Below are 24,070 nucleotides of genomic sequence, written 5' to 3'. Positions count from 1 at the left end.
AATTATGGCTTATAATTAAAAATCCAATAAATACATATTGCCCACATTCCCAGGTAATCATGGAGACCACCACCACCACCACTGGAACTACTGGCCCCAGAGGCACCTCAGGAACCATTGAGCAAGCTGCACTGCCAGTCAGAAAGAGGATGAAAAAGATAAAAGTGGATTCGTCCAAGTTTATGACACCTTACCTGAAACACAGTCATAAAATGCAGGATCTGTTCAGTCAGGTAAACTCATACACTTGTGTCTTCCTGTTTGTTTCTTTAAATCAAATATACACATCATAGCAAACCCTAATATCACTGTAATGTCCTTTTCTATATTTCCTTTCTCATCCTTGTTGATTACTGATATTTACAGTGAAAGAGGAGTTTACATCATTTTCTGATTCATTCATTGTTACGGTAGTGAATCATGATGTCACAAAAAGTGGCTTGAGGGAGGGGCATGAGTTCTATTGGTTATAACAGATATCTGAGAGCCAGGATTCCCGATGTCCATTCCTAGCTCTCTCACTGACTCTTTGTGTTCTGCTGGAAAATTTATTTAACCTCTCTCTGCCTCAGTTTACACACCTCAGTTGGAATAATAATTAAAGATAGACCTGAGTTGTGAACTTACCCAAAGCTCAAGCATGATTGATTTGTTTGTTTTTAATTTTTGGCCAACTATAGACAAAGGGCCAAGCTGCAAAGTCCAGATCTGGATCCAAACTTTCCCAAAAGCTGGAAGAAAGTGGTTCCAATCTGGGGTGCCACTTCATGCCCCGCTCTAAATACATAAGTGTTGTGAGGCACAATTAATGCCTATGAAGTGTTATTACATTCTAAGATGGGAAAAAGAGGGTAGAAAAAATTAATGGTAATGTGATGGAAGTGATAACTTATTTTATTGTTTGAATTGGTCGAGGAGGAGGGAGGGAAGGACATGACAGATCATAATCCAGGGCCCAGTCCTGCAAACATTACACACGAATACTCCTAATCCTGTGAACAAGGACACTCACTTGAATAAGGGCTGTAGGATTGAGCCCACAACATGCAGGGAGTATTTTAAAATTGTTGTAGTAGTAGTAGTAGTAGTAGTAGTGCACCTCATGCAAATAAAACCAGCAACTTGACTATAGCAAACAGTTTAAGTGGGGAGACTGCCCAACTCAAAGTGAAAATCAATGGGAGTTGGGTGCCATAGGCCTCTTTGTAAAGCCCAGCTTTAATTTATTAAATTCAATGTGCCTGATCCTGATCTCATTGAAGTCATTGGGAGCTTTGCCATTGACACCAATGGGAACAGGATCAGGTCATGTGGATTTTCAGCATATCTAAGCAGCTACATTCGTTATATTGTTTTAAAAATATGTGTGTCATATTAATATTGTAAAGCCATAGAAACACTGGGACAAATTCTGCTCTTATTTCCACCTGTGCAGCCCCATTGACTTCAGTGGGGTTACACAGCTATAAATAAGAGCACAGCTTAAGCCATTGTGTTTTCAGATATCTGAATACAATTTTGTTAGCTATGTGATTTTTATAGAATAATTGTTATGATAGCAAAACCAAACTCCCTATGGGCCTAACCTGTGTCATAGCTGGGTGATCTGAAGTGAGCTCAAGAGGAGAAACAGACTATTCTATTTGTTACAGTGTACCAGATCCCCTGCTGGTGTAAATCAGCACACCTCCTTTGGCTCCAATGGGACTCAATTGACTTCAATGAAGCTGCGCTGATTTTCGCTATTTGATGATCTGGCCCAGTGAAGATAAACATTGATGACTGCTCTAGCTAAAGCTTCTCCAGAACTTTGGGGGTTTGTCTGAGTAATGTTCAGTCTTGTTTTCTTTCAGAACAAATACAAACAGCAGTTTGAAAAAGAAAAAGGAAAGCCATATGCTAGCACAGCTGATACCCCAGAACTTCGGAGAATTAAGAAAGTGCAAGATCAGCTCAGTGAGGTATGTGCTAGGCCTGATAAATCAAATGAGATATAAATTGGTAAGGGGCTGCATCTCCTGGGTTATATATTTTAACTATTGGCAGTAACCAAATAGATAATGTTATGCAATCCAGTCTGGAAGCTTAGCAGAAACATTGCCAAGGTCTCTGGTGCAGGAAATGCAGACTCAATGACAAGCTTAAAAGTCTAGACTTCAGTCTGGGATTTAGGACTTGGCAACAAGGAAGGAGAGATAATGGTCCTTGATCAGCTGGATAATAATTCCAGGTGGCTGTGGCCAAAAGGGGTTTGAAAAACTTTTATCTGAAATTAAAGATAGGATGCTGGGAAAATGTTGATTAAAGTATAAAGCACTGAATTAAATGACACTGCTGGCTACATCCTGTCATTGTTCTGCATGTGGAATTCCTGTTGAAGTCAATGGAAATATTGCCTGAATACTGCAAAATCAGACCTTTCAAAATGTGCTTAAACACTTCTCTTTTCATATAACCACATAACAAACAGCTGCCCTTAATAGACCCTGCTGATGTGCTCTAAAAGGTACTTATTTGCATTGTTGTAGTCCCATTTCAAGTAGCACTGTGTTAACACAAACTAGGTACCTTTTAGGGAATGTCTACACTGCAATTAAAAACCCATGGCTGGCCTGTCCATGGCTGGCCTGTGTCAGCTGACTCGGGCTTGCAGGGCTCATGTTAAGGGGCTGTTTAATTGAGATGTAGATGTTTGGGCCTGGGACCCTCCAAGGAGGGATGGTCCTAGAGCTCAGATGTTTTCTTGATAAATACTTCTCCCAATTAATTGTGTTTGGCATGTCTTGATCTAGGTTAAATATCGTATGGCTGGCGATGTTGCAAAGACTATTTGCCATGTTGATGAAAAAGCAAAGGACATAGAACATGCAAAGAAGGTGTCGCAGCAAGTGAGCAAGGTAAGAGTGTGAGTGACTCTGTGAGAGGGTTGTGGACATCAATGGCAGCAAGCCATGAGTAAAGTGTTTAGGTCAGGGTCCTAAGAATGATTGTATCAAAATTTCAAAGTAACATAGGAAGATAATTAGCAGAAAAACAACTGAGCAAGAGAGAAAAGTGTTATAATTTGAAATGCTCCTTATTGAGGTAGTCAGTGGGTTTTCTTTGTTAGAGACTTTTTCTTCCTCAACATTTTGAAAAAGCTGGCTATGTACTAACACATTTTAGTGCTTTCCTACAAGCACAGTTAACCAACATGCTGGTCTTTCTGTCCAGGTTTTATACAAACAGAACTGGGAGGAGAATAAGGATAAGTACCTTCTTCCCCCCGATGCTCCAGAGCTTGTGCAGGCAATAAAAAATACGGCAATGTTCAGTAAGGTAAGAGCAGCTTCTGCTCCGGGGCAGTGTAGTGCCTGTATCATTGCTAGTGAGTGGTTATTTCATTCCAAGTAATTACTTCCTGACACTTTTTTCTCTCTTTAAGAAACTGTACACAGAAGATTGGGAGCAAGACAAAACATTATTCTACCCATACAATGACAGTCCAGAGTTGAGGAGAGTAGCAAAGGCCCAAAAGGTTCTTAGTGATGTAAGTAGCAAAGTCTAATTGCCCATTTCAATAGAATGGTGTCACGCTGATTTACCTCTAGAGACTTCTCAGTGGATTTGCATTGGCATAAAACCACTATAAGGGAGTAGAGAATCAGTCCCAAGATGCAGTGTGGATATTTATGAAAACGGTAGTGCTATGTCTGTTGAAAAGCACTGAATGCGTTGAATGTTTATAAAGTCTGAAGAGACTGGCGATTCTGAGTTGTGTTCAGAAGAATTAATGTAATCAAACCGTTACTGGCCCAATCTTCTAGGATGCTGTTTTCAATGGGATATGAGAGTGTTTAACATCTCTCAGGAGACAATGAGAACTTTTCAGGATTGGGCCTATACACCCAGTTCTCCCATGTGTAAAACAGGGATAACAATACTTCCCTACTTCACAGAAATGGTTTAATTCATTAATGTTTATAGAAGCACTTGGAGAACTGAATACCTCCTTGGTTCAGGAGCTATATAAGAGATGTCAGTGGATGTTGAGGGCATTCAGCACCTCATAGGATCAGGGCTCTGAAATCCAAACTATTAATGTATTTCAAAAGTCCCCTAGCAGGTTAATAATTTCTCTCTTTCTTAAAGAACACTGTAGTAGTTACACTGATTGAGAGAGCTTATTTTGCAGCAGTGGAAATGACTGCTTCTGTTAACGGAAGTGTTAGAGAGGTCAGGAGTAAATGTTCTGTTGTTTATTTAAACAGGCAGTTCCTGTAAATGTTTACTCCTTGAATTATTTCAGATTGTTTACAAAAAGGGGCACGATGAACGAAAATCTAAATACACTTCTCTGCCAGATCCACCTGATGTGGAGCTCGCCAAGAAAGTGACTAAGCAGCGCAGTGATGTGAGTATACTGCACCGCTTTCTCCCAACTAGACATCTTGCTTAAGGATTTGGAGAGGCAGAATCATTTAAGTGCATATACATTATATACAGGGTGGGTTCAAGAATGAAATAAATTAACTAACAAACAAACAAACAAACAGATCAGCCCTCACAAGGGGATCTATGTTTGCCATCTAGTCTTCCATGATGACTGTCAGGGTTTTTTTTTTCCCTCCTCATCTTTTTCAATTCCCATATTCACCCCCCTTCTTCTTTCTTCTCTCCTACACCCTTCTCCCCTTCCTCAATCCTCTCATTCTCCTTCTTTTTCTGTTCTCTCCACCCTCTTTGTACTAGGGGTACGCTATAGAAGGTCATAATGATCAACATAACTACTATGTTGCTTGTTTAAATTCAAATAGCAAAGTGTTTGTATGTATGGGTGCATTTTTGATTATATAATATTTTCTAAGGAGTCCATAATTTGTTCTCTAGGAACACATTTATTTTTCTAGTAGGACTGGATAATTGATCTTTGATTATGAAATGCACCTGTAGGATCTTAAAAATGAACAAGCTGTACTCATGTTGTAGAATATATTTAAATATGAATTTCAATGTAAAATTATTATACACATTATAGAGAGTCCTTCATTTCAAACATCCTCATGTTCACAGATCTCAGTTAGAAGATGTCATCAGCGTGATTTTGCACACTGAATTAGCTAATGGCAACAAGCAGTGAATCCTTAGGGCATGATTAACAAAGGCCCTGGCCACCTGTCATCTCCAGTCTATGTTTTGGTATAGTCAGAGTAAATCAGTACCAAAGAATGCAGGAGATGGGATGGAAAATAGAGAGAGAAAAGTTCAGCTAAATAAATGGGACTAAGTCATGTAGACTCCTAAGTTAGAAGTAGGATTTTAACTCAGTTCCGAATGTAACTGTGACTAAAGAGTAGCTGATATATAATCATATTGCTTTGTACTAGTAATTAACTACAGCACAGTGTTAAGGAATCGCAATTATTGACCATTGAGGTTGAAAAACCATTGATGAACATAGTCGTGAGCTTAGCTATCAGCAGAGAGAAAATATTTTATTTGGAGAAAATTTCTCAGATAGCTGAAGGACCTTACTTTGCAACCTTACTCAAATGTAGCTCAAAAGATAAATGCATGTCAAAAAGACATGCATGTCAAAAGTTAGTTCCTGCTGGAACCAGCAGGAACTAACTGATCACTATATAAAGTTAATGAAATATGAGTAGCAGTCAACAGGCTATATGTAGTTCATGCCAGTGAAAACAAGAGCATTTTGTTAGCATTGTTTTCCATAGCCAGTCTCTATGAGTGGCATAAGAACTGAAGCAGCATGGAAGTGCTCAGATTTTCTGAAGTATGTAAATAAACTGGAGTATCAAAATGTAGCCTGAAGTATGATGGCACCAAGTCAAAACCTTTGCACTGCATCCATTAGGAAACAGATAGGAACTAGACTGGAGCAGACAATAGTTTATTTCTAATAAGCTTGAGTACGAGCTGATAGTAATCATATGCACCATGTCAAGGGTGTGCAAACCCTTCATAAATCTGGGTGGTCCACTTTGGTTCTGTGACATGTTGTGTCTGCAGTAGCAGGAAATTCTAGTTGAGTCAGTAGGAGAAAATATGTGTGTTAGTGAGAAGTCATGGATAGTAGTTCACAACTGAAGCTGCCTCAGTGCAGAGCATGTACAAGCTGCAGAAAATAAGAGCGCTTGTTATTAAAAGAGATAATTTGATTCACTGAGTAAGCTTTGGAACAAGCAGAGATGGAATTTTGGCTTGTGAAATTAGTTTCCCTGATAGAATAACACATTGTTTTAGAAATAAGTAAATCAGACTATTAAATCTAATATATATGAGCAGTATATCTGCACCACCTAAAACACTGTTCAAGAGAAACCAAGACACATTTATAAACATGGAAGTGGATAAATTGGAAGTGCACTTAAAAGGACATTGCCTTTCCTCTTATGGTCAATTGTGTAAAAGAGAAAAATGGTGACAATTGCTGGGGGAGGGGAGCAGGATTTGGCAATGATCAATCTAATTTATATTGCTAAAATGCTGGTGTAAATTATAAACAGCTATACATTTTCCAAGCATGGTGCTCATTGTCCAGTGAACTGTAGATGATTTTGGGTGAGAGAGGGAGAGATCCATATATTCTGTGTCTAGGATTTTCGAAGTATCCTAAGGTAGATTTCCTTGGGCACTTTTGAAAATTTCAGCTTGTGTATCCTAGAATCTAAGTCAGATTAAACCAAAAGGATCTGCGTCAGTATTCTCCCATAGAGGAGAAAACCAACAGCAAGCAACCTCCATATTGGTGAGAATATTGTTGAATCTAAGACTTATTTCAGCTAATCAACTGAAAAGGAATTATCAAGAAGGAACTAGGTGTTAACCAAGCAATGGAATAATTAAGCCAAAACCTCCATGACAATAGCAGATAAAATGGATTTGAGGCACTTGAAAAACTTGAAGCAATTTTTAAAAATAACAAACAGTTTTGAAAACAAACATGTAAGGCAAAAATAAAGGGCTATTCCAGAGAGATTGATATTTTATTTTATTTAAATTCAGTTCATTATAGCAGGATTATAGCCAGACCTGAGCCATTGTTCCCAAACCTGAGCCATTATTTTTAAGTGACAAATCTGAAGAACTGTCCCAGGTTGAGGTGTCATTAGAGGAGGTTTTGGAACAAGTTGATAAATTAAACTGTAATAAGTCACCAGGACCAGATGGTATTCACCCAAGAGTTCTGAAGGAACTCAAATGTGAAATTGCAGAACTACTGACTGTAGTCTGTAACCTATCATTTAAATCAGCTTCTGTACCACGTGATTGGAGGATAGCTAATGTGACGCCAATTTTTAAAAAGGGCTCCAGAGGTGATCCCAGCAATTACAGGCCAGTAAGCCTGACTTCAGTACCAGGCAAACTGATAGAAACTATAGTAAAGAACAGAATGGTCAGACACATAGATGAACATAATTTGTTTGGGAAGAGTCAACATGGTTTTTGTAGAGGGAAATCATGCCTCGCCAATCCACTAGAATTATTTGAGGGGGTCAACAAGCATGTGGACAAGGGGACCAAGTGGATATAGTGTACTTAGATTTTCAGAAAGTCTTTGACAAGGTCCCTCACCAAAGGCTCTTAAGCAAAGTAAGCTGTCATGGAATAAGAGGGGTGGTCCTCTCATGGATCAATAACTGGTTAAAAGAGGGGAAACAAAGGGTAGGAATTAATGGTCAGTTATCAGAATGGAGAGAGGTAAGTAGTGGTGTCCTTCAGGGGTCTGTACTGGGACCAGTCCTATTTAACATATTCATAAATGATCTGGAAAAAGGGGTAAACAGTGCGGTGGCAAAATACGTAGACAATACAAAACTACTCAAGATAGTTAAGTCCAAAAAAGACTTCAAAGAGTTACAAAGGGATCTCACAAAACTGGGTGACTGGGCAACAAAATGTCTGATGAAATTCAATGTGGATAAATGCAAAGTAATGCACATTGGAAAACATAATTCCAACTATACATATAAAATGATGGGGTCTACATTAGCTGTTACCACTCAAGAAAGAGATCTTGGAGTCATTGTGAATAGTTCTCTGAAAACATCCACTCAATGTGCAGCAGCAGACAAAAAAGCGAACAGAATGTTGGGAATCATTAAGAAAGGGATAGAAAATAAGACAGAAAATATCTTATTGCTTCTATATAAATCTATGGTACACCCACATCTTGACTACTGCATGCAGATGTGGTTGCCCCATCTCAAAAAAGATATATTGGAATTGGAAAAGGTTCCGAAAAGGACAACAAAAATTATTAGTGGTATGAAACGGCTTCCATCTGAGGAGAGATTAATAAGACTGGGACTTTTCAGCTTGGAAAAGAGATGACTATGGGGGGATATGATAGAGGTCTATAAAACCATGACTGGTGTGGAGAAGATAGATAAGTAAGTGTTATTTACTCCTTCTTATAACACAAGAACTAGGGGTCACCAAATGAAATTAATAGGGAGCAGGTTTAAAACAAACAAAAGGAAGTATTTCTTTACATAACGCATAGTCAACCCTGGAACTCTTTGCCAGAAGATGTTGTGAAGGCCAAGATTATAACAGTGTTAAAAAAAGAACTAGATAAGTTCATGGAGGATAGGTCCATCAATGGCTATTAGCCAGGATGGGCAGGGATGGGGTCCCTAGCCTCTGTTTGCTAGAAACTGGGAATGGGCAACAGGGGATGGATCACTTGATGATTACCTATTCTGTTCATTCCCTCTGGGGCACCTGGCATTGGCCACTGTTGGAAGACAGGATACTGGGCTAGGTGGACCTTTGGTCTGACCCAGTATGGCCGTTCTTATGATTAATATACATTATTTCATTTTGTTATAGTTTAAGTACCATGAAGACTATGAAAATAAGATTAAAGGCAAGTGGAGTCAAACTCCTTGCTATGAAGTTGCAGTTGCAAGGACGAATGCTGATAATTTAAGTATGGTAAGAGAGTTATTTAGACACTGGGCCAAATGTATGTTTGTATCCTGTATATTTATCAACCCTGTAATGCCTGCTATAGTTTTTCTGCTTTGTTTATAGTACTTCTCTTTTTTCTATTTAAGCTATATTATGGATGACTATTTTGCAATGGTAGTTTATTTGATACATTTTGTTCTCTTTTTCCATTGCTTACAGAGAAAATACCAGGAACAGTATGAGCTCATGAAAGACCAAATCTACTTTATGCAAACTGACACTCCAGAGTACCAGGCTAATAAGCGAGTTGGAATTGCTGCCAGTAAAGTAAGTTAAGAATTCCCCCATTTACTTAGTTTGGTTCCACTTCTGCCAAACTTCTGATGACTCCAAATTATATTCAAGAACTTCAGCTGTGAAGCCCCTTTGATACAGAACTTTCTTCCTTGTTCTGTCTGAGACGTCTATTATGGGCCAGATCCTCAGCTGATGTAAATCAATATAATTTCGTTGACTTCAACAGAGCTATGCAATCGCACCAGCTGAGGATCTGGCCCAATATTTCCCTATTTAAGACCTTTCCTAGATCAGTGATTCTGAACCTTTTCTGGTTGACAATCCCTTATTCAATGTCCAAAATTTCTGTGATCTCCTTACAGTTACACCTGTACTCTTATTTTTATAGTATCAGTGATAACAATGATACATCTATATAATTTATTTGTGCATGTATTTCTAGAGGTTGCTGGAGTATACTTGACTTTGAAAGGTAAAGGTGGGGGAATGAGATTTTTTTGCTTTAGATTGTAATACATTTTTCAATGCCTGACAATCTCCCCTGATTGTCTTTTGTGGCGCTGGAAGTATGACCCACTGGTTTAGAAACACAGTCTTGGATCTGTATATATCTGTTTATGGATTATCCAGGGCAATAAGGATTTGACTTTGGAGATTGTCTATTAGAGGGTGCAAAGCTTCTTGGGACACACTGAGTGAAAGCTGCTACATAAGAACAGTTGGCATTTTGTTGAATGCTATATTCATTATAAAGCAACAGCTTAGTTCAGGGGTGGGCAGACTTTTTGGCCCGAGGGCCACATCGGGGTTGCGAAACTGTATGGAGGGCTGGGTAGGGAAGGCTGTGCCTCCCCAAACAGCCTGGCCCCCGCCCCCTATCCGCCCCCTCCCACTTTCCACCCCCTGACTGCCCCCCTCTGAACTCCTGACCCATCAACCCCCCCCCCCCGCTCCTTGTCCCCCTAACTGCCCTCCTGGGACCTCACCCCCTATCCAACCCCTGCTGCTCCCTGTCCCCTGACTGACCTGACTCCATCCACACCCCTGCCCCCTGACAGGCCTCCCGGGATTCCCACGCCTATCCAACCCACCCTGTTCCCCGTCCCCTGACCACCACCCCTGAACCTCCGCCCCATCCAACCGCCCCCTGCTCCCTGTCCCCTGACTGCCCCCCCGAACTCCCTACCTCTTATTCAACCCCCCCTGCTTCCCACCCCCTTACCATGCCAGAGCCAGCCACGTCACCGTGCTGCCCGACAGGAACTTGCAGCTCCACCACCCAGAGAGCTGGCAGCACGGCGAGTTGAGGCTGAGGGGGAGGGGTGACAGCAGGGGACGGGCTGGGGCAAGCCTCCCCGACCAGGAGCTCAAGGGCTGGGTAGGACAATCCCACGGACCAGATGTGGCCCGTGGGCCGTAGTTTGCCCACCTCTGGCTTAGTTGCTTAGAAATTATGCTCTTTCTCTGATATTCACTTCGTTTCCAAGAGCAGCCCTTCTGAAAAGGGCTAACCAAGAAGACAGCCCAAATATACTTTTATTTAATTTCTATAGGTGAAATATAAAGAAGACTATGAAAAGAGCAAAGCTACTGCAGATTATAATGTACTTCCTGCTACAGAGAATCCATTGCTGAAACAGCTAAAAGTTTCAGGAAAGCATCTGAGTGATGTAAGTACCATAAAAATTCAGTTTGAATATTTCAGCTATATGATATAAACCAAGCCCATCCGTTCTTTATGGTATGGGTTCTTGGGGCAGGGAATGTCTTTTTGTTCTGTGTTAGCACAGTGCTTAGCACAGTGGGGTCCTGGTCCATGACTAGGTCTCCTAGGACATACGGTAATACAAATAAATAATAACAATAAATAATAATAATTAATAATCTTCACTGAAGCCTCTTAGTAGTTGCAGGTTGCCGCATGAAGCTTTGTTTACTGTGAGATACACCCACCCAGTCCAACGATACTAACCCTTTAAGAGATAAAGATGGAGGTTTTGGCAAGTTGACGGAGTAGTTGACTGTTCTCTAATGTCTCCGTGTCATTGTCAGCTGTTACAGCAGTATTTGTGATGGTGTTATAGATCAGAGAGTCATATCCATTCTCCAAGAGCTGGACGGAACTTTCATTGGGTGTCCGATGAAGCTAAAAGAAGTAGATTTCTCACATACTCGCATACATAGTTCCCTTCAGTGACGGAATGACAGCCGGGTGCTGCCCAGCTCCGAGCTGTGCCCCTGACACGCTCTTGCCTCTGCCCCGAAGGAGGCTGCCCTGGTTACGGCTCTGCCAAGGGTTCAAAAATTATGAGTCAGCCCCCCTTAAAAATCATGAGACAGGCTTAAAAATCAAGAGAGAGGTTAAAAAATAAATATATTTTGGGTGCTTTTTATTTGCTTTCTGATTTTTGAGCCTTTAGGGGACTCTTAAGTCATGTTTTCAAGCTTTTCTCTCCAACCATGAGGAGCTGAAGTTTACTTAAAAAAAAAGGGGGGGGGCAGCAGAGAGTCTCACCTACTCCCATGCCTGGGGCTTTATGAAAAGCACCAATTGCCTTGGCACTTGTGATAAAATTGTACGAGATTTGGTAATACTATCGTCTGCCCCTGTCTCCTAATTGCTGAAAGGTATTCTAGGTAGATTCTATCTAGACATGTTCTAGTTTAACATGTTTCATAAAAATTATTCTTCAGAAGCAGAACTGCTGCATACATTGACTTGTGCTTAACAACCTGAAAAGTAAATCTGAAAATAAAATAGCCTTAACTATAGGTTGTTCCCTGCTCTTCCCCCTTTTACTTTATATCCTCAGAATTTTCACCAGAGACAGGGCTGTACCAAAACCTAGGATCTGAACACCAGGACCTTTGGAAAAGTTTGGCTCTGGAATTAGACCTGAACTTTGCATCTGCCCCCTATATATAATGGACTGACACCCTAGAGCCTATCACATGGACATTTCAGCAAAACATAGATACAGATCCAAACTTTGCAGCTCAATCCCATCTCTGCTTTTTACATTAGCAGATTATTGCCTTGTCAAGCTGATGGCTTGCTTTTGTTTCTTAGTGTCATTTCAAAATGTTATCACTAAAGGCTTTAGTCAGAGTATCATTTCTGCTGGTGGAAATGAATGAATTTCCACAAAATCTTCTGTATTACCTGACTTTATTTTCTTTTGCAGAAATTATACAAGGAAGCCTATGAAAAGTCAAAAGCAACAAGCATTAATTATTGTGACACTCCAAAGTTTCAAATTGATAATGTTCTGAAAAACTTCAGTGATGTAAGTATTGTTGTAATTGTTCCTGTATTTCAGACATGACTTTCTCAGTTATATATATTTATAAATGTGATTTTTTTTCTGCAGGTTAAATATAAAGATGCATATCAAAAGAATATTTTGGGACATTATGTAGGCAGCTATGAGAACCCATATCATACACACTACATGAACGTTGCAGCTATGAAGAGTGATGTAAGTATGACAGTGTTTGTGTTGATTTCACCATACTCTCAGTGCAAGGCAAGATCACTTTGCTTACTATCTAATGTCATTTTTATTCCCTAGAAAAATTACAAAGCAGATTACGAGGAGGACAAGACAAAATGCTACTTCCCTCAAACCATAACTCAAGAGTATGAAGTTATAAAGAAATTAGACCAGTGCAAAGATGTAAGTATGTGGCAATAATTGTTGAAAGGAAACCAATTAGTTGCAGAAGGGACTCACCCAAAGTCCATGAAAGTCAATTGAAAGATTACTATTGACTTCCATGTGTTTTGGATGATTTGAACATGTGATTTTTGAAGGCCACATTCATATGTATTGTTTTCAGGAGTTTCTCGTGACACCTAGTGGTCCGGATGTGCTTAGTCTATTTATTTTTTTCGGAGAGGTGTAACCACAGAAGGCTGCTGCTCTGCTCCATGTAGCGTTTTTCACATCAAATGTTCTAAACATAACTTTGCCCCCAGTTTTCTAATTTTTATAGAATAAATCATGAGACCCACTGGATCAGACTATAACTGCCATGTACACCTTGTACGTGGTAGATTGCAGGGCTGCTACTTGCAGGTCAGGTTTCTGTTCCAGATATGGACAGGTTACAGAGCTTCCTTTCCAGAGAGATACACGAGATGTGTTCACAATAAGATCCTTTAATGCAAACCCAAGCTCTGGCTGTTACCAGCTCTGGTAACTTGTGTTACTCATGGCGTCACATAGTGGCTAATTATTATCATACAGTTTTATATTCCATTACAATATGTATCATTACTTGGGGGTACAGTTAGTATTTAGTAATGCAATATTACAGTATCTTATTAGATAGCAAACTTTATTTATATGTGTGTATTTGAAAAATATTTTATTATTATTCCTCCAGAATACTTACAAAAAGCATCCTGATCAAATCAAATTTACACAAGTGACTGATTCTCCAGTACAAGTTCAAGCACAGATCAATACCAAGCAGCTGAGTGAAGTAAGTAGCCTGACAAATTAAGCAAAACATAACAGATCACATTTTTACACTGATTTATGTAAAATATTTCAACAACTCTCCTGTGACTTCCTCTTGTGACAGCTATGCTGTAATAGATCCAGTGCAGGTCAATGAGGTTACAGTAATAAACTATAGATAATGGCGTGAGTCTCAAATTCAGATTTCAAATCCTCCTCAACGTTGTGTTGTCTGATCTGGAGTTTTGGATCTAGCCCATATTTACCCTGTATTCTGTTACCTCTGTATTTGTCTTACAGCTATAAGTAACTGATCGTTGTCAACCAGAATGTACTAAAAATTATTTACAGTTCTACCTAGGTGTCTGGTTGGCTTCAAATGTTGTTTAATAATAAATTCTGCTAAGTGGATTAAGAGGGGAAAGGCAAAAATGCAAATCTCAAAGTATCTACAGTAATTTCTTTGATACTTAGTGGATATCAAAATGGAAGGGTCAGCTCCAGTTATAGTCTGAAATAACATCAGGCCAATATAATGAAACAAAGTACTTTATTGTTGAACTGTTCTAGGACCAGTTCTACCCTCATTTACCACCCACTGAAGTCCATGGGATTTACATTTGTGAAAGTGAGGGCATAATTTGGCCCTTCTGGCCTGATACTGCAAAGTGCTGAGCACTTCTTGAAAGATATCGAGTGCCCACAGTTAATATTATCTTCCGTGGAACCTGAGGGTACTCAGCACTTTGAGGTCTCTTATTCCAGAATAGTTAAACACAGTCTCCCCCTTGCCCCTTCATACCGAATCTGTTACTGATATTGACATTGTGATCCTGTAAGAAAGCACACATTCATAAAACCCACTTGGGACAGTGGGCCAATTAATCTGGTCCAATTGTCCTTCAACAAAACCTAACTGATGGCCAAATGAGGGCTGCCTCTGCATAGAAGCTCCAGTGCATAGAAAGGGTGGTTAAAAATCTTTTGACAGACTAATCAGCGACTTCTTGTGGTATTGAAAGGATCTGGGAAAATAACTTGAACTTGTGGGGGAGAGATAGCTCAGTGGTTTGAGCATTGGCCTACTAAACCCAGGGTTGTGAGTTCAATCCTTGAGGGGGCCACTTAAGTATCTAGGGTAAAAATCTGTCTGGGGGTTGGACTAGATGACCTCCTGAAGTCCCTTCCAACCCTGAGATTCTATGATTCCAACTAGAACCTTCACAATGGAGGTCTGTATGGACGAACACGGTACCAGGCACTTGCTCATCAGTTTTAGCTCAGACATCACTCTTCATCATATGCCAGCTGTATGGCCCTCAGACAGAATAAACCAAGGTGGATTAACAGAATTGCTTGTTGGTCATGTCAAAAAGACATTGGTACTCTAACACATGTTCTGTAGAGAGGCAGTGTGTTGTAGTGGATAGAGTACTGGACTGGGATTCAGGAGATCTGGATTATATCCCTGGCCTGCTGGGTGATCTTGGACACACTTTCCCTCTCTGTGCCTCAGTTTCCCCATCTGTATAATGAGAATAATGATCCTACCTCTTTTGTAAAGTGCTTTGAGATGTGTGGATGAAAAGTACTGTATTAGAGATTGGTGGTGTTATATGTTGAATGTGTTTCTATTATATTTTGTCATAATTACTTCAAGAAAAAACAAACAATGAAATTCTTCTGTGTCCAGGAAAAAAGGACAGTTCATGTGGGATTGGGCCCATATTATTTATTTGTTTTTAACAATGATCACAAACAATTGATTTATACGGCTAGGTCCCGATTGAAAGCCCACTGAAGTCAATGGAAAAACCCCATAATTCTGCTGTTTTTGCAGCAAAGAATTGTGGACACTTAAAATAATGACATAAATGTAACAGAATACTCGTAAGATGACATATTAAACTGATTAACTTTTTGCTTTAAAAATTGGAGTGAATTTAGTGCTTGTAAGAGCAAAGAACTGGTTAGATCCAGACACTTTAAGGTCAAACATTGTGCAAGCTTCTATATATATATTTCTGCCAACGCGTCCCAATCCTGAAATGTAACACCTGTGCTATTCTAGTCCTGGATCTCGACCAAACTAACACTCCCCACTGAGTGGATTTAGTGCACGGACAGGAACCAGAATGAGATCATCAGTCTCATTTTCACTGGTGATTTAATTAAGATGGGAATCTATTTCTTCACAGGGGAAAGGCTCGTGCATTTACACACTGCATTTTCTACTTTCTTGCCTTTCTATCTGATATGCAAAAATAAAAATTGGTTTCAAAAATGTTACTTAACTAGAACTGAGCTGAATTACTGATAACAAATGTAACTGTTGCAGACCTGGCTAAGGATTCTTATTCTTAAAGTAAAAAATTCTGGCCTAGCTGTTTAACTTGCGTTAGTGAGTGCACTAAAGACCGAGAACTAGAGTGTCAACTGGTGTAAACTGGCGTAGTTCCACTGAAATCAGTGGGACTATGCTGATTCACAGCAGCTGAGGTTTTGGCTCATAGAATGAGGCTGTATCTCAAATTCAGATAAGCAAAAAACAGAATATTGTAAAACTGAACTTTGATCTGAAACAAAAATTTACCCTCTTGTTTTAACCAATCACTGTGACCTATCTATTGTCCCATGGACTGTACCTTTCTTATTTGAATATTTCTGATTGTTTTTAGTTGAATTATAAAGCTAAACACGAAAATGAGAAATTCAAATGCCACATGCCACCAGACGCTCCATTATTCCTCCAGTCCAGAGTCAATGCATATAATCTGAGTGATGTAAGTATTAATGTAACACCTTCCTGTAGATGACACGAAACATTCATAACAAAGCATTTAGACTTGCACCTGGAGTAAGAACTCTAAATAATACTGATGACAAGAATAAATATTAGGAGATGTGAAAAAACTCCTAGATAACTAATACATTATATGTGTTCCATAGCACCAAGTAGAACCACTTATGGATCAGGTCCCCACTGAGCTGCACAAAATCAGAACAAAAAGGCAGTCCCTGCCCCAAGGAGCTTACAATCTAAATACAATACAAGAGGCAGCAGATAGATACAGACAGAGGGAGGAACACAGGTGAACAATGAGATAGTGATGGGCAGCGGTCATAGCTCACCAGCAGCCTAACCATTGTCAGTATAAATTGGATGGCCTTAAAGTGGAAATCAGTTATCTTTACACCCACTTCAACAATGGTGCAAAATAGTCTTTGTGTAAAAGAGAAGTAAGCTTGAAAAGTTTGATATGATAAACTGGTGTGACAAAGTTCCTCCTCTATCTTGGTGGGTCCTGCGCTTATTGGCGGATTTTCTTGCCTCAGAGATTCACCATGTGGGTTGGGGAACAGCCCAGAGTCCTTCCCCTCTGGAAGGGCCCACAGTCCAGGTCAATTGAGAGGTTTGGGGAGAACCCAGGCCCACCCTCTACTCCGGGTTCTAGTCCAGGGCCCTGTGGACTGCAGCTGTCTATAGTGCCTCCTGTAACAGCTGCATGACAGCTACAACTCCCTGGGCTACTTCTCCATGGCCTCCTCCAAACACCTTCCTTATTCTCACCACAGGACCGTCCTCCTGGTGTCTGATAAGACTTGTGCTCCTCAGTCCTCCAGCAGCACACCCTCTCACTCTCAGCTTCTTGCTCCTAGCTCCTCACACTCTTGCACTACAAACTGAAGTGAGCTCCTTTTTAAAACCCAGGTGCCCTGATTAGCCTGCCTTAATTGATTCTAACAGCTTCTTCTTAATTGGCTCCAGGTGTCCTAATTAGCCTGCCTGCCTTAACTGGTTCTAGCAGGTTCCTGATTACTCTAGTGCAGCCTCTGCTCTGGTCACTCAGGGAACAGAAAACTACTCATCCAGTGACCAGTATATTTGCCCTCTACCAGACTCCTGTACCGCACTAGTCTGGGTCTGTCACACTGGGTTTAAATTAATGTTCTAAACAAACAACGTGTTAATTAGAGGCTCAAAATATTGACAGTTATTTTATCCTCTAATTGATGGATTAGTCGTTGATGTCATATCTTATCTCATTTATTTTCATGTCCTCAGAACTGGTACAAGTATGACTGGGAGAGATCTAAAGCTAAAAAATTTGAAATCAAAGTTGATGCAATTCCACTTCTTGCAGCTAAAGCGAACAGTAAAATTGCAAGCGATGTAAGTATGAAATATGAATGTAGCTGCAGTAGTTTAGTTGTAAATGTGAAGCGTGGTTTCACATATATGTTCTCACTGTGCAGGTGGCATATAAGAAAGACTATGAACTAAGTAAAGGGAAAATGATTGGAGCCCTGAGCATTCATGATGATCCCAAGATGTTACATTCTGCAAAGGTGGCCAAACAGCAGAGTGATGTAAGTGTCTTTCTTTTATCGTTGTTTATTCATTTATATACTGTGTGCCTGGCCTTTTATAGACATATCAGAGACAAAAGCTCAGTTCTAAGGCACTTACAGGCTAATTAGAAAATGTAAAGGTAGGTGGGGGAATGGCTCTTCTCCAACCCTCCCCATGCACCAGCTGTTTGTGTCTCAGCAGAACCCTTATTCTGCATGCAGAGCTGTGATACCACCTACACTCTGGCACTGCTGATGGTGTCTGGCCCCTCCCCACAACATAGCATCCCTGAGATTCCTCAGTGTGCAGTCCCAATTAACTATGGGTGAAATTCTATCCAGAATGTGCCTTGTTTGTGTAACAGATTAATAAGGTGTGTGTCATATCCCTCTCTACTGGGTAATACATATGAAGGATAGCAGGCTACTACTGCTGCCAGCTAATGAAATTGCTCCCTTAGCTCAAGTGCTAAAGATCTGTGCTCTGGTGTTGGACACTCTTGGCTTAAATCTGTCTGACAGCTAATGGTGGAGGTCATCACATTTGCTGATATCTCATAACAGTAGTTTCAAAATATAGATTAATGACAGCAAATTATTTACCATTTCATATCTGAGGAACTTCTTTAAAAATAATATTCTGTGCCTTATAATTCCATCTGTTTCTAATACAGCTCATGGAGTTAGCAGGTATTGAACTTATTTAAAACATTTGATGTTGCCAGGAAGTAACTTTCTTCTGAAAAGAATATCTGTTTTTACAAAACTGTTTTCTATGTTAATCCAAAACATATGTATTGAATTCCTTTCCACAGCATGAGTACAAGAAGGGCTATGAATTGTCAAAGAGCAGATATACAGCACCTCTGGACATGATTCCAATCACTCAGGCTAAGATATCTCAGGCTATCGCGAGCGGCATAGACTACAAGCATCTCCTACATAGTTACTCTTATCCTCCTGACAGTATTAATGTGGAACTTGCAAAGAAGGCCTATTCTATGCAGAGTGATGTAAGTGGTCATGCTTTGATATGTGTGGTATTATGGACCAGTTCTATGAAGGTTCTGCTGATGCAAATGGGTTATTTACAATTCACTGTACGTGAAGTGTGAGTGCAAAGCATGCTGGTAGTTAGCATAAGTGCTGAAAATACAAAGCCTTCTAGAAATATATGATATTGACTAAAAGTATGTGTGCTATTACTGACCAGTTCTGTCAATGTAACTAACGTGGAGATCAGGGCTGGCTCCAAGTTTTCTGCCGTCCCAAGCGGCAAAAAACAAACAAACACGGCAGTGCAGTTCAGCAGTAGGTTCTTCGCTCCCTTTCTTCCCTCGAAGAGGAAGAGAGGGACTCGCCGCCGAATTCCCGCCGAAGACCCGGACATGCTGCCCCAATAGCAGGCATAGTGCTGCCCCTTGGTATTGGCTGCCCCAAGTACCTGCTTCTTTAGCTGGTGCCTGGAGCCGACCCTGGTGGAGATGCTCAAGGCTACAAATACTGTATGTGAAAAGGATTGTCTTAGATATGCACTGAAAAATGATATGCAAGAGTGACCTATAAGGCAGAATGTACAGCTGCTAACTTGATTTTCTCTTTTAATGAATTTTCAGTAAACTGGCTGTGCATGTATTATGGAGTCATGATAGTGACTCTGCAGTTCAAGTTGTAAATTACTTTCCATTATAAACCTTATTTTGACCTAAGTCACACCCCTACTCTAACTTTCTCAAAAAACAATCAGAAGTCGTCTTCATCTGAAATGTTTATGATTGGTTGCCATGGTTCAGGGCAAACTTCACCTCTGACCCCTTCCTTCATCTCTCTGAGTTGGCCCCCTCTAGGTCTTAGGCCTAAAGCCTTCACCTGCATTGTGGTGGAATTCCACAATTCTCCCACTCTTAGACTAGGTCTCCAGACCCCATTGTACTATAAACCTGAGGGTGAAGGCCATGCCCCCTCTGTGCTCTCAGGCCTGCCAAGGGACCCTTATTGGAAATGGGAAGAATCCTGACTCGCTCCTCTTTTAGTGCTAGATGTAGAAAAGATGAGATGAGGGGAGCCATAAGCCATGTGAAATATAGAGGCAACCCCCCTCATCATGCAGTTTTTCCACAAAGGAAAAATCCCTTCCATACCCTGGAACTGGTGATCAACCCTGCTGCTGGCATCACCAGAAATCCAGCATACTAGTTTAAGGGTGCGAAGGGAAACAGGAAGCCCACAATGGCTACTCTACCCAGACAGCAACTGATATCAATCCCTGTCCCTCCCCTCCACCACCACCAGAAAGGAGCCAATCACTAGCCCTGCACCACGTGTACCATCCATTGGCCCAGGCCCAGATTCAGCATGTGACCCCCTCCTCTCCTCTCCCTCCCTGGAGCAGGGGGAGAGAAGAGAAGAAACAGCCCCAACATACTGAAGGCAAAGTATGTGTGTGGGGGGTGAGGGGGGGGAGGAGTGTCAGGAAAGGAGAGGTGCTCATGTAACACTGCCTCAATTGCTCTAAGTTGAGATCTCTCCCCCAACCCCAAAATGTGTCTCCACTGCTAGCAGCCCAACCAATGCCCCACCCAGGTAGCGAGATGAGCTGTTAGTTTATAAGCATTATTATGGCTCTTATTACCATAGCAATTGAGTACCTGAACAGTATAAAAAATAACTCTTTGTTTAAGGTATAGGTATTCCCAACCTTAATTATACCTTTGCAAAGGTCTTCTTTTGTGAATAGAATACAGTGAAGCCCCTTGTGAATAGAATACAGTGAATGGGACCCAGGTGAATGCATTCAAGTTAACAGGAGATTCATGAATGCATTCAAGGGAGCACCGATATCTAAACTTTTATCATGAAGGAAGCAGCCCATCATGCTGATAGTGTAATAAAGATATAGAGGCCTCTCTCTATTTTGTAAGGACATTCCCCTCTTTCCCCTTTGCCTCCTAGGCAATTCCAGTTTTGTTGATATAAAAATTAACATTTCAAGCTTCCTTACAGCTATGACTGTTTGAAACATGGATAATTCAGACCAATGTAAGTGTTCTCTTTTCATTGGACTCCTCATTTGTCTTTCTGTTCCAGAATGAATATAAATCTGACTACAATAGCTGGATGAAAGGTTGTGGCTGGGTGCCATTTGGGTCCATGGAAGCAGAGAAGGCTAAGAGAGCTACGGACATTCTCAATGAGGTAAAGAAATGCAATGTGATTAAATTAATTACTATTCCAATCAAGTGCACACCAGAGCAATATTAAGGCAACAAGGCACTACTCTTCACACTGTATATCATGCTGTTCATTTACATGTGAAATACCCTTTCAACTAATCCATGCCTTTATTGGAATTCCTTGCAAGATCAGTCCAATGGGTAAAGAGTATTTGATACGAATACTGATATTCACCAATATTAAAAACACATGTTCTTTCATGCATTGGTTTCCTCCTACACAACATTTAAGGGCTCTTGTTACTGAGCAGTGTTTGGGGCTATAAAGAGCCAAGCGTTCCTGGAGGCGGAACATCGTTCCTGCTAGTTCTGAGTATCACTGACCCAAAGAGTGCCGGGCCCGCTTTCCACAATTGTTTTGAACCAACAAGAAAGAAAAAAATAGGCAAGACAAGAAGATTTCCGTCAGATCTTCCTGAGGTTGAAAAGGCAGCTCAGCAAAATTCGCTCAGTTTTTAGATCACAACCATCATCAGCAAAGAGAGCTGCCATTATTTCATATTTCACATACGATAGGCTGAAGTTAGACAGGAGAGTTGTAGTGAACAAAAATAAACGTAATGATTGGTGGATATCCTGCCACCAATCTGCATTCAAATTCATCTTGACTTCTACTAACACTGCAGGATATGGCCTGATGTCTTCTTTTAGGAGTAAATTAGGCACACCACACATCCAATGGCAAGTGCTTATATAATTTTCTGAGGCCTGCAATGAAACTTTACCTAACGGCAAATTTGATGGTTTGGTCCAGGTTTGCTATTTATGCATATGGATGTTTTTTCTCCAGTTGTCTTTTTCACCTACACTTGTCTGTTTGCGATTGCTTTTTGACTTCAATGGGATGATGGATAAATGACTAAGCTGAAAATAATGATCATAGTATGATCACTATCATTATAGATTGCAATATGATGCATAGGAAATGGAAGATACTGGACCAAATTCTATTTTTTCTCATGCCTGTGCAACCCAGTGAAGGCTATGAGGTTGTAAAGGAGTAAAGAAAGCAGAATAGGTCAAGAGCTTCCATTAGTGCCAATGGAAGATACGCACCAAGGTCAACATTTTAAAGTGTGTGCACTTACATTGCGTGTGCAAAATATGCACACGAGAGCATGAACTGGTAACAAAAGTGTGCAAAATCATATCTCTCCGTATGCTTTTCCATTTTGAAAGTACAGTGGCATGTTCATACACACAAATGTTGCAAATGCAACACAGTAATTGTTTGTTTATGAAAATACCTAATGTCACTACGATTAAAATTTTCTTTGTATATAAGGACACGTCTGATGTAAAATTACATTGTTATCCTATGTTCACTTTTACAAAGAGGTGCAATGGAAATAGATGAAAAGGTGTTTTTAGCCATCAAGGAAATGTAACATTGACTTTTTATTTTCTGAACAGAAAAAATATCGCCAGCATCCGGACACTATTAAATATACCCAGATTGAAGATGAGCCTGTTACAGTACAGGCTAAAATCAACCAGGCCCAGAGGAGTGATGTAAGTGCTGATATTTCTAGTAGACTTATATACATTAACAAATTGAATTCTGAAGTCAAATGCGCTAGTTCACCTCTTCTTAAAGTGCTATCAGACAAATCCTGCCCCTCCCTTGATTGGTGTGATGTCCCCACATGCAGTGCAGTCAATGTGGTTCCACTGCACAAGAGGCAAATTCAGGCCTGGTTCAGGCAGGTGAAACTTAATTCAAGTAATCTGAGTTTCCTCGGTGATACCTATACACAAGACCTCTCCTTACTGAGTGCCTTTTATCTTAAGGGCACTCATGAAATTATCCTCAAATGTACTGAGTACAATTCATTGTCTTACCAGAAAATAACATCTGTTGGGGAACCAGGTTTTGTCAGTCACTCAAATGGTTGGTTACCACAGGTTTGAGAATGTGTGTGTACATGTAGGTATTATACTCTCTCAGTGAAATTATGGCCCTGTTGAAGTTAATGGGCATTACTATTATGTAAGATGCTATATGACTCAGCATGTTTTAAGCATTTATAATTTATCAGCATTTGACTGACAAATTTATTTTTTACTTTCTGTTGCAGATATTATATAAAGCCAAAGGTGAGGCTATAATTCACAATTATCACCTACCTCCAGACATGCCCCAGTTTATCCAGGCTAAAGTTAATGCCTACAATATTAGTGATGTAAGTTTACGTTGGAGTAAGAGCACTTGATTTAACATAAAGTAATGGAGGCTTAGATTTTTATTTCAAAAGTGACATTTTCTTCCAGAACTACTACAAAATGGACATGGAAGACTTAAAATCAAAAGGATATGACCTAAGAAATGATGCTATTTCTATCCGAGTTGCCAAGGCTGCTAGACAGGCTGCCAGCGATGTATGTACATCCCATTTCATGTAACTATTAGTTACATGTAGTGATGATTTATTTTAAAATAGGTTGCATTTCTATTACATCTGAGGGATTGTTTATTGAGGTGGGGTTTTATTGAATTCTTTGCTGGGTTAATTTTCTGAACGCTTTAATAGACCGTGAGTCTGTTTTTTAAATTATTGTTTTGTTACTTAACTAATGTATTTTAATGATACATAAGTGTCAAGAAAAATCTGACACTCATTTTTAACATGCATTGAATAAATAAAACATCACCAACTATACAGTAATGAAGAGAGACAATGAGGTCTCCTGTTCTAGTCACAGTCCTATGTCCAAGGAATACCGGAGTTATTATCATAACTCTGTCGGTAATTGGAGCCTGGTCTTAAAGTCATGGAAAGACTCCCAATGACTTCAGTGGGCTTT

General features: G+C 40.1%; 1 protein-coding gene across 50 annotated transcripts in view; it reads left to right on the top strand.

Annotated features, from left to right (window-relative positions):
- Positions 1 to 24,070, top strand: part of NEB (nebulin) — a 204,642-nt gene that overhangs the window by 6,395 nt on the left and 174,177 nt on the right. For all 50 annotated transcript variants that reach the window (XM_065561691.1, XM_065561706.1, XM_065561704.1 and 47 more), the window contains exons 5-25: positions 54 to 233; positions 1,854 to 1,961; positions 2,793 to 2,897; positions 3,214 to 3,318; positions 3,425 to 3,529; positions 4,289 to 4,393; positions 8,836 to 8,940; positions 9,136 to 9,243; positions 10,767 to 10,883; positions 12,399 to 12,500; positions 12,585 to 12,692; positions 12,786 to 12,890; positions 13,603 to 13,701; positions 16,358 to 16,462; positions 17,746 to 17,853; positions 17,937 to 18,050; positions 18,848 to 19,045; positions 21,120 to 21,227; positions 22,679 to 22,777; positions 23,344 to 23,448; positions 23,537 to 23,644. In XM_065561691.1, coding sequence (XP_065417763.1) covers positions 54 to 233; positions 1,854 to 1,961; positions 2,793 to 2,897; positions 3,214 to 3,318; positions 3,425 to 3,529; positions 4,289 to 4,393; positions 8,836 to 8,940; positions 9,136 to 9,243; positions 10,767 to 10,883; positions 12,399 to 12,500; positions 12,585 to 12,692; positions 12,786 to 12,890; positions 13,603 to 13,701; positions 16,358 to 16,462; positions 17,746 to 17,853; positions 17,937 to 18,050; positions 18,848 to 19,045; positions 21,120 to 21,227; positions 22,679 to 22,777; positions 23,344 to 23,448; positions 23,537 to 23,644 — 2,397 coding nt within the window. The remainder of the gene's footprint in view (positions 1 to 53; positions 234 to 1,853; positions 1,962 to 2,792; positions 2,898 to 3,213; positions 3,319 to 3,424; positions 3,530 to 4,288; positions 4,394 to 8,835; positions 8,941 to 9,135; positions 9,244 to 10,766; positions 10,884 to 12,398; positions 12,501 to 12,584; positions 12,693 to 12,785; positions 12,891 to 13,602; positions 13,702 to 16,357; positions 16,463 to 17,745; positions 17,854 to 17,936; positions 18,051 to 18,847; positions 19,046 to 21,119; positions 21,228 to 22,678; positions 22,778 to 23,343; positions 23,449 to 23,536; positions 23,645 to 24,070) is intronic.

The sequence above is a fragment of the Chrysemys picta genome, chromosome 11 (assembly GCF_011386835.1).
Source record: "Chrysemys picta bellii isolate R12L10 chromosome 11, ASM1138683v2, whole genome shotgun sequence".
NCBI classification, from domain to species: domain Eukaryota; kingdom Metazoa; phylum Chordata; order Testudines; family Emydidae; genus Chrysemys; species Chrysemys picta.
This window is presented reverse-complemented; position numbering and strand designations above follow the sequence as displayed.